At 48.3% G+C, this 16,404-nt stretch overlaps 1 protein-coding gene across 1 annotated transcript; it reads left to right on the plus strand.

Moving 5' to 3' along the window:
• The first annotated feature begins 107 nt into the window (after window positions 1–107).
• cntnap2b (contactin associated protein 2b) lies at window positions 108–15,674 on the plus strand. Its single transcript, XM_052088821.1, has 25 exons — window positions 108–898; window positions 1,858–1,968; window positions 2,676–2,869; window positions 3,525–3,672; window positions 4,397–4,600; window positions 4,712–4,896; window positions 5,025–5,168; window positions 7,501–7,759; window positions 7,841–7,990; window positions 8,234–8,396; window positions 8,484–8,590; window positions 8,703–8,822; window positions 9,776–9,891; window positions 10,055–10,139; window positions 11,105–11,261; window positions 11,353–11,480; window positions 11,579–11,749; window positions 12,151–12,369; window positions 12,572–12,808; window positions 12,890–13,123; window positions 13,600–13,733; window positions 13,929–14,022; window positions 14,322–14,549; window positions 14,624–14,698; window positions 14,941–15,674. Exons 1-25 carry the CDS (start codon window positions 817–819, stop codon window positions 15,138–15,140), a joined length of 3,945 nt encoding a protein of 1,314 aa, XP_051944781.1. The 5' UTR covers window positions 108–816; the 3' UTR covers window positions 15,141–15,674.
• The last annotated feature ends 730 nt before the right edge of the window (window positions 15,675–16,404 follow it).

Consider the following 16,404-nt stretch of genomic DNA (forward strand, 5'->3'; position numbering starts at 1 on the left):
AGGAGAGTGTTTTGTTGCTGATTTAATATATACTGTATATATATACTATATAGATATATATAGTTCTATATAGATATATATTTTGCCTTTGTAACCATAGTCTTTGGGACTATTTTCTGTCGAAAAATTCTTCTCAAGTTGAATTGAATCGGCCTCAGCCTTCACACAACGACATCATTCTCATCAGCGATACTGTTTGCGGGCCGTTCTCGCCATGTTTGTTCTGATCAGCCAATCAAAGGATGCAATAACCCGACCAAATAAACCTCTTGACGCTCGCGTGTTATTCCCTCGGGTGCCAGGGTGGACCCTTCTGTTCCCCCTCACCTCCTCCTCTGGACATTTTGGGGCCCTTTGAATCGCACGGCGTCTGGACCGTACCAAGCGAATCGATGAGATGGGGGGTGTATTGAATGCTCCGCTGGTTTACTTGGCGGTTGGACAGCTCCTGAGTGTCTGTGTGAAGCCGTACCAAGCGAATCGATGAGATGGGGGGTGTATTGAATGCTCCGCTGGTTTACTTGGCGGTTGGACAGCTCCTGAGTGTCTGTGTGACCATACGCCTGGGGTTCGAGACCCCTAAACGGCATCGTCTTGTCGGTGCTCGCTCACACCCGCCTCAATTTTTCAGACAGGAGGTAAAAACAATACGTTCCAAGCCACGGTGGTAGGTCGCTTCTATTTTGCGGTGTCGATCAATACGCCGACGTCTTGAGCTATAACGCCGACGGTCAAGAGGAGAGAAATCAGCAGCATCCCGCCCGGATTCGCTCCATTGTCTCCTTTGAATTCGGATTATTGGGTCTCCCCATAAAAATGTCTCATGTGACCAAGTTGTTGTTGCCAGTCCTGTGGAGCATCATCATCATCCCCTGCAGAGCTGCGTCCTCAGTCTACCGTAAGTGGGCTCAAGACACAACGACACGCGCCGTGGTAGCAAAGCTGGCTAATTTGGTGATTTATAACGAGGCGATGAAGTGACGGCAACTTCACGAAATTTCTACGTGACCAAAGCGCCCGATAACGACACTGCATTATGACTGTACGATAAGTCCGCGTCACTTTGCTGGATTTAGACTGATAACGACGTACAAGATGTTCATGTATTTTTAGATTCTGGCATAGTATCGCACTGAATTATACCGAAATCTTGCAGGGACAATAAATTGGGCACTTCAATTATGACTAATATCCTTGCAGTTCTTCACCACTGAACAACACAATAGAGATGAGAGAAGGGTATAACTTTGTTCATATTTTTAATATTATTATTATGCCATTTGTGACCTCACGCATCCAAAGTGCTGTTTTGTTGCCCCTGACATCAATGGGTGATGATTGTATTGTGCTGCACGTGAGACAGTAGGATCGGGCATAAACATGATTGAGTTAGGAATGATGTGCTAGTGTAGAGTGATTTATGATAAATTCCATTTTGAATCATTCATCCATTATCGGATCCGCTTATCCTGACAAGGGTCAATTGAGGCAAAATGGACTGCACTACTTGTTTACAACCAGCAGAGGCACTGCTGATTCATTCCCGGCTTGTTTGTGATCTAAAGAAGAAACCAACAATATCAATGGCGTTGAAAGTTGAGCAACATTGGCACCAATTTGCGCTAAAGCAAACCTTGATGTGTAGTATGATAAGAATTGTTCTGCTTCATATCAATCCATGTAGGTATCATCAATCCATGCAGGTAGTTGTCATGTAATCTAAACGGACTGACGAACGCCCGACTCAAGAGGAAACCTTTGTTGTATGAAACCTCAAACCACGGGGGTTTCGTAAATCTTAAAACGCTGACTTGCTTGAACAATCTAATGATTGAAAATATTTTTGTGTCCTTTTAGGAAGGTGTGAAGACAGTCTTGCCACACCTCTTCCTTATAGCTCCTTCACCAGCTCATCAGTTTATGGTCGAGATTATGGGGCTGGTTATGCCAAATTTAATCGGAAACAAGGTATGTAGACTGAGTAAGAAGTGCTGTTGAGTGTCCACCACCAATATTAAAATCTACACATTTTTTGTTCGAGATAATTCCATTGTATTCATCTGAATATTGTGTTATTTGGCTCATGACAGTTTGCTTGTATCCCATTTTCATCAACAACAACAAACTAATAACATAAATTTACAATGCCATTTTTGGGCATCGATGGATACCGCATCGTAACTTGCAATAGTCGTTACTTGCGACAAATCTTGTGACTGAATTGGAGCGCAAATCAAAGACAGTAGGCTGATTCCCAGTCCCTAAAGTTTGACTAAAGTAACAAAAAAACTTCCCACCAGCAGAGGGTGCTATTAGTTGAAATGAAAATGCGTGGCAGATGGCAAAGAAAAAAAGTGCGCGTCTTCAAGGCAGAGATTCTTTGTTGACTAATTTTTGTAGCCAACTTATCCAAGTTTATTTATTCAACCCCCCCCCCCCCGCCCCAGCACTACAAAGCTCGAAAAGACCAGTAAATCATGGGCAGCATAGTATTCACTAGTACCAAGTAAAATCAGCTTCTGAAGGGTTATTTTCAGGTTGCTGATCATATTCAAGTGTGTGTTGATCTTGAGAAATGATGATCGATATGAGAAAAGTTTGCTATTGCCTGCTATTAATTTTGCCTTATTGCTTTTGTTCCACATTATCCGTCTCTGTGACACTGACTAACCCAGGCGCTGGAGGCTGGTCACCTTCGGACTCAGACCGTTACCGGTGGTTGCAGGTCGATTTGGGTGCCAGAAAACAGCTTGTTGCCATAGCGACTCAGGGCCGCTACGGTAGCTCCGACTGGACCGGCAAGTATCAGCTACTTTATAGTGACACACAGTCCAACTGGAGGCCCTATCAACAGGATGGAAACGTCTGGGTAAGGAAATGAACGTTTATTCCATACTTTCGATGTCTGTAGCATATCTCGTCGGCCACATACAGTAGCATAATTGCTGAAGTCATTTTCGAAAAAGCGAGAAACCACCCCACAATTTTTAGTTATTTTTTACAGTATGAATTCTAAATAGCAATGTGTGTTCTAAGAAATGCATTTTATTTTTTCTTGTCCCGCAGAAGTATTGAAAATGACTTTGGCAATTATGCTTTATAGCTGATGATATGTAGCATGCTATTTGTTTGGACAAATACAGTCAAATTTGCTGTCAACCGGAGTAGGCATGAGGTAGCAGTCACACTATAAAATTCATTCCGTTCCAGCCGCCTGTTTGATCTTCGATGTGGTCAGATTTTCACATCTATTTTTCCAACATAATCAATATAGAATGATTCGAATGAATCCATTTAAGGGGTAAAGCTTTGATGAAACCCCCACTAAAAGAGGATCTGTAATCTTTAAACACCACCACACAATAAATGTCTCCCCCTGATTTGGTTTCTATCATTCTCTTCCATTTTATTCCCATCTCTTCTTTGGAACTCGATCACCAAATCCAAGTTGTGAGGGTGCGCTGTGCTACCCAATCTAAGCAGTGTAACAATTTGTAGCAACCTGTCTCTGTGTCTCAAACCAGACGTTTGAGGGCAACGTGAACAGCGATGGTGTGATTCGTCATCAGCTGCAGCACACCATCCTGGCCCGTTACGTTCGCTTTGTCCCATTGGAGGAGAGCAAGGAGGGTCGCGTCGGACTACGTCTGGAACTATATGGCTGCTCATACTGTGAGTGGTATTGCTTGGATGGTTTGAACTGTGTGGATGCTTTGCTCCAGGCTGTTGTTGTTCTGTTTTGACGTTGACGACGGGGAGGGGGCGTTTATCGTCATTTATAATCATAGGTGTGCACCACTGACATCTGACGTCATACCCTTCACAGACGTAACAGTGTGTTTTTGGGGCAAATATCACAGTTTAAAACATCACAGCGATTTGACGCATTGGCCTGGAGAACATGTTGACATTGCGTCCTGGACGGGCTTATTGGTGGATGTGGATAGATTATCAACTGAAACTTATCAGCCACCAGGAGCAGGGTAACAGAAAAAAATCAAAGGGCCGAAGCGATTCAGTATGTGGAGAAAGAATGAGGTTTGACTGTTTGTAGTCACAACCCAGCCATCCGATGGTGAAAATTCTCTCAAATTGTCTCTCAAGCGATTCAGCCCCGCTCTCTGATGTTTCCAAGTATTTGTATATTTGTATCAACAGGCTTTTGACTTTTCCACTTGCATGTCCTGTTTCCTTCTGGGTCCGATCCAAATAGAAGGTGGAGTAAAAATAAATCGGTCACAATTCGAAAAGCTTTCGGAACCAAAACATGATCCCGTTTGATGTCATGTGAATCGGTGCTCGGTCCGTAACCAAGAAAGTACAGACTGCAGTAACCAAAACTGAGGAATCCAATGGCACTACATCCATCTGTCAGTAAAAGAAAGTTGTCTTCTAGGGGCTGACGTGATCGCTTTCGATGGCCATGGAATCCTCTCCTACCGCTTCAGGAGTAAAAAGATGAAGCTTGTGAAGGATGTCATTGCTCTCAAGTTCCGAACCACGGCCGGAGATGGGGTGCTGCTCTACGGGGAGGGACAACAGGGAGACTACGTGTCTTTGGAGCTTCGAAGGGCGAGACTTCAGCTCAGCATGAACCTCGGTAGGTTTCATAACCTCAAGCGCAGAGCGACGACGGCCCTTCTGCCGGTCTGTTCCTTCTTACCCCCCCACGATTGAGACGCTTTGCCCGCAAACGTTGTGGCGCTCACAGGCAGTAACCAGTACGGCTCCATCCAAGGCCACACGTCCGTGACCAGCGGGAGCTTACTCGATGATGACCACTGGCACTCGGTTGTCATCGAGCGATACCGAAGGAATGTTAATTTTACTCTGGATCACCATGTTCATCGCTTCAGGACCAACGGAGAGTTTGCTCACCTCGATCTGGACTATGAGGTAAGTGATGAATGACGTTGATGCTCTTGTGTCAAGGATAGGATTGTTTTTTTTTTCGGAATGCATTGGCAAGACGGTCAAGTCACTGTGTCTGCATCACTGTCTGCCACGATGCTCTTTGCCTCCAGATGAGCTTCGGGGGCCTACCTCTTTCGGCAAAGTTGAGCTCGGGGGGTCGAGGCAACTTTGTGGGCTGTATGGAGGGCATCACCTACAATGGCGACAACATCACACACTTGGTCCGCAGAGGGAAAGTGGACGCTTCCAGCTTCGTAAGACAATTCACTCCTCTTAGCTGTGCTCATTCGGGTGCTGGAAAACTGCCTGCTACTCCCAAGCGTGTCAATGAAAATATTTCTTTTCTGCGTTTCCTACTACTGCTGCTACTACTATCTGTCCTTGCATGTCTGCATGTGTGTGGTCTCTTTCTCTGGCGTGCACCAAAAATGAAACGCAAAGTATCAACAAAGTTTCTCTTGAGAGCTCACAATTTTTTTTTTTTTAATTCTTATAATGTATGATACTAACAAATAAGCTGGACTCATTCATTCATTCATTCATTCATTCATCTTCCGAGCCGCTTGATCCTCACTAGGGTCGCGGGGGGTGCTGGATCCTATCCCAGCTGTCTTCGGGCAATAGGCGGGGGACACCCTGAATTGGTTGCCAGCCAATCGCAGGGCACACAGAAACGAACAACCATTCGCACTCACACTCACAACTAGGGACAATTTAGAGCGTTCAATCAGCCTGCCATGCATATTTTTGGAATGTGGGAGGGAACCGGAGCACCCGGAGAAAACCCACGCAGGCCCGGGGAGAACATGCAAACTCCACACAGGGAGGCCGGAGCTGGAATCGAACCCGGTACCTCTGCACTGTGAAGCCGACGTGCTAACCACTGGACTACCGGTCTGCCCTAAGATGGACTCGTTACAATGAAATGTGATGAATATGAGTCCTGTTCCCTGAAGTTAGAACAGAAGGTCCAACACGAGGTAGGGTCAGGAATTTTGTCCCACTCTTTTTCGCAGAAGGGCTTTCTAGCATGAACTGCCCGTTTAAAGTCACACCACAACATCTCCAGTGCATTCAAACCTGCACTTTGACTTGGCCATTCCAAAACCTTCATTTTGTTTCCGCATTTGAGCCATTCAGAGGTGCACTTGCTCTTTCGGATCATTGTCCTGCTGCGGCATCCAAGAGCACTTGAGTTTGAGGGCGTAAACTGATTGTCGGATATTATCCTTCAGGATTTTATGGTAGGCAGCAGAATTCATTGTCCCATCGATCGCAGCAAGTTGTCCGGTTCCTGAGGTAGCAAAGCAGCCACAGACCACCACACTGCCACCACCATGCTTTGTTGTTGGCATGATCATTTATTATTATTATCCATCCATCCATCCATTTTCTGAACCGCTTAATCCTCACTAGGGTCGCGGGGGGTCCTGGAGCCTATCCCAGTTGTCTCCGGGCAGTAGGCGGGGGACACCCTGAATCGGTTGCCAGCCAATCGCAGGGCACACAGAGACGAACAACCATTCACGCTCACACTCACACCTAGGGACAATTTAGAGCATCCAATCAGCCTACCATGCATGTTTTTTCGAATGTGGGAGGAAACCGGAGCACCCGGAGAAAACCCACGCAGGCCCGGGGAGAACATGCAAACTCCACACAGGGAGGCCGGAGCTGGAATCGAACCCGGTACCTCTGCACTGTGAAGCCGACGTGCTAACCACTGGACTACCGGGCCGCCCTTATTATTATTATTATTATTTTTTTTTTTTTTCATTTTTACCCCAGACGTAACGGGACACACATGTTCCAAAAAGTCCAGTTTTTGACTCGTCAGTCCACAGAAGGTTTTTCCAAAAGTCTTGAGGGTCATCAAGATGTCGTTTGACAAATGTGAGACGAGCCTCCGCCTTCTTTTTGGACGGCAGTGGTTTTCACCTGGCAACTCTGCCATGGATACCGTTTTTGGCCACTGTCTTTCTTACAATAGAGTCGTGAACGCCGACTTGAACCGAGGCCAGCCAGTTCTGGAGTTCTTTGGATGTTGTTTTGCGACTTCCTGGATGAGTCGTTGTCGTACTCTTGGGGTGATTTTAGCTGGATGTCCTCTCCTGGGAATGGTTGCCACGACTCCCAGGTTGTGGCTAATGGCTATGACGGTGGTTCGCTGGAGCCCCAGAGCCTTGGAAATGGCTCTGTTATTTGCTCTATTAAGGTCTTGTGGGCGGTTCTGTCTCTTGCAAACACGCCACTGCTCACCCCACGTCCGGTACCACCCGGTCAGTGCGGCTTTTGTTACCACTGCGACGACACGACAGCTACTCCCACCCGAGTGTAGATATTCAAAGATATTTTCACTCATGGAGGCAGCGCTTCATCACCAAGCTGACAAATTGTAAATATCAGTTAACCACCTCCTGAAATGTTTGCTTTGGATTTATTGATCACACGCACGCACGTACACGCACGCATGCTTCCCAGTGGATTAGAATTTGGATAATCTCATACCAGTTTCTGTCAGAGTACTTCCTGATTGTTGACTTTTCCATGCTATTCTTCTTTGTCTCTCTTTCTCTGCCACCCTAGCGCAACTTAACATTCTCATGCGCCGAGTCCAACACCTTCCCCGTCTTCTTCAACTCCACCTCCTTCCTTCGGCTGCCCGGTCAGACTGACAGTGACACCCTGTCTGTCAGTCTGTCTTTCAGGACGTGGAACCCAAATGGATTGCTGATGTTCACAGTGCTGGCTGACGGCTGGGTGGAGGTGGCACTGACAGAGGGCAAGATCGCCGTCTATATGAATGTGACACAAAAAAAGAACACCCATATTGACATTTCATCAGGTGAGTGGCACGCATTTGTCATTGAAGGTCCATCACGACAAATGAGATAAACTGCCCCCCCCCCCCGCCCTCTACCTCCAGGCTCTGGCTTGAATGACGGTCAGTGGCATAGTGTCCATCTGAACGCTTTGGAGAACTATGCAATGCTCACAGTGGATGGAGACGAGGCGTCCACAGTCAGAACTGCCATCCCAGTGCAAATCATGACGGGAGGAACATACGACTTTGGAGGTGATGAGGCGACCTGCAATTTACTTGACTTCTACGCTCGATTTTGTAGATTAAACTAGCTATGAAGTCATCTTGCGGAGAATTGCGCGAGGCAAGAAATGAATCTATTTTCTTTGGTAAATTCAGCAAAGGTAAAAAAAAAAGTCTTCTTTGACACATGGCGAGAGCATGACGCCGTTCGCCTGAAATTTCTGGGAAAGTTGAAAGGGTTGAACTTTGACCCCCTCGTTTATCATTTTCAAGGTTACTTTCCTCATACGACCACTCACACACATCAGCGGCCCTTCCAGGGCTGCATGCGCTTGATCCACATCGATGACCATCCGGCTGACCTCAAGGCCGTGGAGCGAGGCCTCATCGGAGCCTTCGAAAATGTCAGCTTGGACATGTGCGCCATCGTTGACAGGTACACAAACAACAAAAGCCAAAAAAAGGCTGTTTGGACTGGTTGGGGGGGGGGCGTGTCTGATGGCTCGACCGTGTGTCATCGCAGGTGTGTTCCCAACCACTGTGAGCACGGGTCCCGCTGTTCTCAGACATGGGAGACATTCACTTGCAATTGTAGCGGCACCGGATACGTTGGAGCCACCTGCCATACCTGTGCGAACACACACACACACACACACACACACACACACACAATCGATGATATTGTCATGTCGGTTATTTGGGCTGCTGAGTGGTGCGGTGTGGTGTTTTCTCTCGCATGCAGCCATGTTTCAGCAGTCCTGCGAAGACTATAAGCATCAGGGTAAGAGCTCCGGGACTTACTGGATTGACCCCGATGGCAGTGGGCCCATCGAGCCTTTCAGAGTTGTGTGTGACATGACAGGTGAGCAAAGTCAAAGTGGGCTCGGACAGCGCAGTGAAAAAAGATGCGTCCTTTTCTGCTCGGATCAGATATAACGAAACCAATTTGAATGCTTTATCTGACAGTGACGGGCCGTGTCCATTCAAAACACTGTCTCGACATGATTTTATTTATTTTGAGGGGGGGAAAAAAAGAAATCCAAATCAATCTTTACCATACCATAGCATCCCGATGGCATTTGAGTCCGGTCTTTGACGTTGGCCACTCCAAAACTTTCCTTCTCTTTTTTTGGTTTTGATTTTGAGCCAGTCGGAGGTGGACTTGCTGTTTTATTTTGGGTCTTTGTCCTGCTGCGCGACCCGAGACCACTTGCGATTTCGCCCAAACCGACAGCAGGACGTTCGGCTGCATGATTTTCTTGTAGGTCAATGATTTGTCATGTTCACCATAAAAAGCTGTCCGGGTCCTGGATAAGCAAATCATCCCCAGACAAACACGCTACCGCCATTTATCAAGGCTGCATTAGTTTTATGCCAGACGTAATTCTGTGCACTCCTCCGTCCACAGGAAATTTCTCTCAACGTCTCGGGCAGGGGGGGGGGGGGGGGGCAAACATTTTGGCTCAGCGGCCACATTGACTTCTAAAATTTGAAAGATGTGCCAGGAAACGTTCATGTACTCGACTGTCCGTCGAGCCGCAAGCGATTCACTCCGAGCATGGAAATTGCCAGAATCGGACTGAGCAAGAATGACTTCCTCGTTTTTCAAATTCTCACAGATTTGATTCTTTCCGACTCCTCGCCTCTCCTGAATGTTTCGTATTTTGTAACCCACTTCGCTTAATCGGATGCGTTTCACTCATTACCGTTGCTCTTCGCCTGGACGCCCCGATCGACGGGACGTCAATATCAATGAATGAAATTGATCCGGCGTTTCACGACTCCACCAATAATGCTTCGACTTGTGATTTGTAGAAGAAAAAGTTTGGACCACCGTGAAGAACAACCTCGCACCTCAGACATCCATCATGACTGCTAATCCAGAGGACAAGGCGGTCCTGCAGATCACTTACAACGTCACCGATGAGCAGGTAGGCAAGAGCGGCGATTTTGAGCAGGTCTTGGAATGAAACGTGACTCCCGCGATGAATAGGCGTCACCGTTACCCATCCGAAGTGGTCATAAACTCAATTAATTGTTGAGTGTAGTGCTGAAGAAAATGGAGGGGAAAACATGTGTTTGCATGTCTTTCAGCTGTTTTCAGTCACCAGCAGTGCGGAAAAGTGCCAACAATATCTCGCCTACGCCTGCCGAATGTCCCGTCTGCTCAACGCTCCAGGTAAGCTATCGTGATCAAGCTCCATCTACATCGTGAATTTCAAAGCCCAAAGCCACGACTGGACTGGACAACGAAAGCGATTTCCGAGGGCTTTGACCAAAGTATTGCGGCCTTGGGCCCCCGTGGGTCCTTCTCGGAAGCCAATGGTCTCCGACTTGGGTCTGAAAACCGGACAAGGATTTTGAATTTGGAGCGCCGTTGTCCGATGCAGCTTTTTTCATCCAAATCTTGGAATGGCGCCGCCCGCAGTTTACCTCTCCGAGCCCTCCAGCCTACTGCCTCAGGTCTGCGGACGGGAGACTCTCAGAAGGTAGCGAGAACTAAGCGGAGGCTCCGAGCCTTTCCCGTCGCCGCTCCTTCTCTTTGGAAGGAACATTGGGCGAAATTGGCTTTTGACTCGGCGTGAGGCTTGCTTTTTGACTTTGACCGCTTGTGTATGTTTCGCTGTCTTTGTTATTACTTTGTTTGGTGGTGTATGGATTCTTTTTCCTCCATGTAGAGCACTTTGTGGACGGCGCCGGTTGTTTTCGAGAGCTCGAGGAATACACTTGAGCCGAGTTGAACAGAAGCATATTCGAGCGAGTGTTACCTTTCTACAGAATCCGCAACAGATAGAAAGACCACTTCGTTCCTGACTGATCACCTCATTGTTGTTTTTAGCGAATTATATGACAAAATATTGTACAGTGGACCTTGTGATCTCTCTTTGTATATATTTTTTTCACATTGCACATTTAATCGAAAATACTGTACTTATTGGCCGCGAACCGGAAAAAAATGTGGATAAAACCACGATCTACTGGTATCTGACTGCAATTAGAATGGCCGTGTCGATTTTCAGTTTTCACGGGCTGGCGAGCGACTTACGACAGGACACGATGACCACTCGCCTTTTTTTAGAAACGACAGTCTGAGATTTGGAACGGAAGCCTCATTTCAAACGACGCGGCTGTTTGAACTCGCAGGCAGCGAACCGTTCACCTGGTGGTCGGGACGAGCCAATGAGAGGCATTTCTATTGGGGAGGTTCGGGTCCGGGGATACAGAAGTGCGCATGTGGCATCGAGCGCAACTGCACCAACTCCAAACACTATTGCAACTGCGATGCCGATCAGCGTGCCTGGTGAGTGGACTCGTTGACGGTCTTTCTGTCCAAATCTTCACTCGCGCAGCGGATGGGGATTTTTTTGTCTTTTGTCTTTGCGTGTATGCAGGAAGGAGGATGCCGGCCTGCTGGTCTATAAGGACCACTTGCCGGTGCGGCAAGTCGTGGTTGGTGATACGGGCAGAGCTGGATCTGAGGCCAAGCTGACAGTGGGGCCGCTCCGATGTCAGGGGGACCGTAAGTCTCAAACCAAGCGGGAGATGAGTCCCTTTTTTTTTTCCTCCCCCCAAATAATTTCACTCCGTCCAATGGCCTGTGGCTGCTGCCTTTTAAAGGGAAATACTGGAATGGCGCATCCTTCACGAGTCCAGCGTCTTCCCTCCACTTCTCTGCCATCAGAGGAGAAACCAGCACCGACATCTCCTTCTACTTTAAGACCTCCTCCACTCACGGAGTCTTTCTGGAGAGCTCGGGAACGTCCGACTTCCTTCACATCGAACTAAGGGGTGCGTCTTTGTATTTGCAGACTTTGCCGGTCTGTCCGTCGGTCAAACGCTGCCGGGTTTCAATCCCGCCTCAGGCCTTCCTGTGTGGAAGCACACGCATTCACCCCCCAAATTCATGTTAGGTTAGCTTCCAGCGGTCTGCGGCTTGGAGTTTGAAGCGGATTACGTGGGACAGCAGAAGTGAACTAATCTCTTTTCGTCAATGGATGCTACAGCTTCGTGTTTGCTTTCAAAACTTAGCTTGTAGCAGGCGTGTGCACATTTTCAGCATGCCGTCTCTGATCCACTGGTGAAAGGACACTTTGATCCTCTCCTCTTTCATCTAGAACTGCTTCAGACAACAAAGTGTATGCATGCAATGTGAATCGTTTCTGAGTTGGACTGTCGCCCCGCGGCTGCAGGAGGCTCCTCGGTGTCTTTCTCCTTTGACGTGGGCGCCGAGCGAATGGAGCTATCGGTGCACTCCGCGCTGCCTTTAAATGACGACCGCTGGCATCGAGTGGAGGCTCAGAAGAACGTCAAGGAGGCGGTGCTTCACCTTGACGGACAGCGGCGAGAGGTCAGACTGGCACCTTCGCGGGGCCACGCAAAGCCGCAGTCGGACGGCGACATCTACCTCGGTAAGGAACACGGCCCAGGTGCAAACCGTTCAAGTCTTTCTTAAAAATGTTTTTTTTCCTACGGGTCCATACAATTTTTCGCATGTTTCGGTGTTTATAAGCTGTTCGGAAGATGCATCTATAAATGACCCCCTTTGGCCCATCGGATGAGTGAGGGGGGGGGGGGGGTTTCAAAGCTGTCACCGTCCGTCGCTTTCCCCAGGTGCCTCGGGAGGTCAAAGGGGCTTTCTGGGCTGCATGCGGGCCCTGAAGATAAACGGATTGACCTTTGACCTGGAGGAGAAGGCCAAGGTGACTCCAGGGGTCCACCCGGGCTGCCGGGGCCACTGCAGCAGCTACGGGGCGCACTGCAAGAACGGAGGCGCGTGCGTGGAGCAGTACGACGGATACTCTTGTGATTGCTCGCTCAGCGCATTCGACGGCGCCTTCTGCACTGAGGGTGGGGCCCGCGCCGATCCAACCAACCGGAGACCTCCGGGTCAAGTCGCCGCTTGAGCAGCCCTTTCTCCTTCTCCCCCAGATGTGGGCGCCTACTTTGAAAGCGGAACCCTGGTGCGCTACGACTTCTCGCCGGAGGCGGTCCCCTCCAATGTCGGGGAGGGCAGAAGCTCTGCGGGCTTCCCCGTTCCCGTGGGGGCCAACCTGACGAGGGAGGAGTTGATTTTCAGCTTCAGCACTTCCAGCGCTCCGAGCATCCTGGTCTACATCAGCTCCAGGACTCAGGACTACTTGGCCGCCGTGCTCAGGCATAACGGTGAGGTGAAAATGACGCCGGCTTTCCACGCCACGTTCAAGTTAGTCTTACCCGGATCCACTTTGGGCACGCTATGCGGACTTTCGGCACGCGTTTGGCCCACGTGTCTCCCGCCGCACGGCAAGAGCATCAAAATCTTAAAGGTGTACTCGCGCTCTTCCGAAATGCGTTTCAGGGGGCACAGACGCGATCCCAAAATACGATCGCAAATGTCGATGCAGCCAAATGTGAGCCTATGAAATAAGTAAAGTCAAGCGGTCACAAAACAATCGTCACGGCAGATGCATCTGGTCTCATCGCTCTCGAGATACCCGATACCCGAATTGTCCCGCTTACGCGTTCAAATCAAAAGCCGAACGTCATTGTGGACGGCGCACTCCAGATTGAGCGGCGAGAGCTCTTCTTTTGGCTTGAAAAGCAACAAAAAATGTCATCCTTTGTTCCGTGTGTGTGTGTGTGTGTGTGTGTGTTTTCAGGAACACTGCAGATCCGCTACAGATTGGGGGGGCTCGCCCAACCTTTCACTATCGATATCGACCATCGCAACATGGCCAACGGGCAGCCTCACACTGTCAACATAAGCCGACACTTACGGGAGATCCGATTACAGGTCCGTGCGCGACCACCTTTGACCTCCAGCAGTGCCACCCCCCCCACCCCACCCACCACCGTTGGAATGTCAATCTGGAGGATACAAAAACAAAACCATTGATTTCAACAACAACAAAAAAAGCGAATCTGGCAGTTAAAAGGTTAGCAGATGTTGTTTAACCGGCTCCCTGCTTTCTCTTTGCATGTTTTCCAGCTGGACCACTACCCGGCGTCCACGCACGTGTTACCCGAGGCCTCCGATGCAGAATTCAACTTGATCAAAAGTTTGTTTCTCGGGAAGGTATTCGGTAAGTGCGGACATAAATCATCATGCTGAGCCTGCGCCGACATCAGACATGAGCGTGCCTTGCCGTTTTTAGTCCCAATTGCCGAACGCCGTCTGGAGGTGGACGGGAGGTCTTCTCGGCCTTTATATCGGAAGTGGAAAAAATGAAAAAAAAAACAAAACTTGCTACACGCGACCCAGAGATTTGCACATTTTCTTCATCCAAGTGTGGTCGGATTGACGGAAAGAAACGCGTCCGTTCCAGTCATTGTCACACTATGCTCGTGTTTGAAATGTTTTTGCTTTTGCTTGCGCTCGTAGAAACGGGCCAGATTGACCCCATCTTGATCGAGCGCTACAACACGCCGGGCTTTGTGGGCTGCCTGTCGAGAGTCCAGCTGAACGGCGTGGCGCCGCTCAAAGCCGCCCTGCGCTCCGGCCAGGCGGCGCCCGTCAGCACCCACGGGATTCTGGTGCCGTCCAATTGCGGAGCCTCCCCGCTGACCCTCTCGCCCCTGGCAGCCGATGACCCCTGGCACGTCGAAAGCGGTACGGTCTCCGGCCCGTGCGCGAATCCCGGCAGAATGGCGGCTTCGACGTTTCCGTGTTCACTTTGCCCGCAGATGGAGCCGTGTTTCCTTTCAGTGAGGAGTCGTCCGGCGGCGATGGCGTCAATCGCAACTCTGCTGTCATCGGAGGTAAATCTTTCAGCTTCTGACATTGTGAAGGGATTGTTGGTGTGAGATCCTCTTGCAATCCCAAGAAGCGGAACGCGTTGCGGATATCCGATCTTTGTTTTTTTCCCCTCGCCAAAATTGGCTCGCGCTGCGGTGCTTTTTTTTGGGGGGGGGTGGCGGAAAAGGGGTAGTAGTGAGGGCCTTGCAAAATGTTGCCACATTACGGGGGACATGTTCTTATCTCCCTTTGGTCGTGCTTGCAGGCATCGTCGCCATAGTGATCTTTGCAGTGTTGTGCATCCTGGTGTTTGTCATCCGCCACGTGTTCCAACACAAAGGCTCCTACCACACCAATGAGGCCAAGGGAGCCGAGTCGGCGGATTGCGCCGACGCGGCGATCATCGTCAATGACCCCGCCTTCACCGAAACCATCGACGAGAGCAAGAAGGAATGGTTCATCTGAGCCACACCCCTCTCATCTATGAAAACGGCACAAAAGTGGACTCGACCGTAGGATGTACTTTTTGTAGTTTTGAAGCGTAGCAAGAAATTAGTGGAGCCGGGAGGGCAAGTTTGAGTATGGAAACTATGGACGCATCGCCGTTGAGAGCGAGGGTGAGTATGGGAGGCGGTTAATTCCAACCCTCTAAAACCAACAGAAGGGAGACAGAAAATGCCATGGACGGACGTGTGAATGATGAATGCTCAATAGCTTATTTTATTCAGAATTAAGTGGTATTTCTTGTGTTATTCTCGCAATACGAACACTTGGGGAACGAGGGCGGCGGCGACAAAAAAAAATCACTCAAGCTTTGTGCCAACTAATCATAAACTGCACATTTGTATCCATATTCATTTGTCATCATTCTGTTTTGTTTTCTAAGTCAGCGAGTGAAATCTCAGCACACACGTGTAGAGCAAATGGAATGCTTTTTATTTATTTTGTGCCTATACAACTTTTAAGTGTCTCTGAAATGAATAAACTGCAATGATTTTATTCACGTATTTTGCTGTCAAAATCAGGTGCGGCCATCACTAGTGATGGGATTTACGGCCCTTTTCGGTGATCCGGTGCATTTGGATCAGCTCAGTGAAAAGAGCCGGCTCTTTCTGGCTCTCAAACGGCTCTTTTAACTTTAGCTTTTCTTTGAAATATTTATGACAAATTTAGCAGACATTTTGACAAATGACTTGGTGAACTAAATATTGCACTATACTGACTGCAAATAGCAACAATTATTAAGCAAAGAAAAGGCTCTTTACATATTTTATTGAACATGAAAAAGGCTCCAAATAGTAAACAAGCAACAAAATTAAACTTTAACCAACAACAATCAAACATGCTGCATCATAACAAAAATAGTGAATATCAACTGCAACAGCAGCAGTGAACAAAAAAAAAACAAGCTGCTCCTTGCTTTATTTTCCCGACCACGTATAATAAAGCATTTTTAGACGAAAAAAAAGGACCATGTATAGTAAGGCGTTTTTAACTGGAAAAAAAAAACGACCATGTATAGTAAGGAATTTTTAGCCGAAAAAAACGACCATGTATAGTAAGGCGTTTTTAGCCGAAAAAAACGACCATGCATAGTAAGGCGTTTTATAGCCGAAAAAAACGACCATGTATAGTAAGCCGTTTTTAGGCGAAAAAAAACGACCGTGTATAGTAAGGCGTTTGTAGCCGAAAAAAACGACCATGTATAGTAAGGCGTTTTAAACTGAAA

The sequence above is a fragment of the Hippocampus zosterae genome, chromosome 15 (assembly GCF_025434085.1).
Source record: "Hippocampus zosterae strain Florida chromosome 15, ASM2543408v3, whole genome shotgun sequence".
Taxonomy (NCBI): Eukaryota; Metazoa; Chordata; class Actinopteri; order Syngnathiformes; family Syngnathidae; genus Hippocampus; species Hippocampus zosterae.

Bases quoted from the DNA above. Each gene is read 5' to 3' on its own strand.
- cntnap2b (XM_052088821.1), top strand. From the start codon at position 817: ATGTCTCATGTGACCAAGTTGTTGTTGCCAGTCCTGTGGAGCATCATC. The intron at 1,969-2,675 runs GTATGTAGACTG...TGACTAACCCAG, and splicing joins CAAATTTAATCGGAAACAAG to GCGCTGGAGGCTGGTCACCT. The intron at 8,397-8,483 runs GTACACAAACAA...GTGTCATCGCAG, and splicing joins ATGTGCGCCATCGTTGACAG to GTGTGTTCCCAACCACTGTG.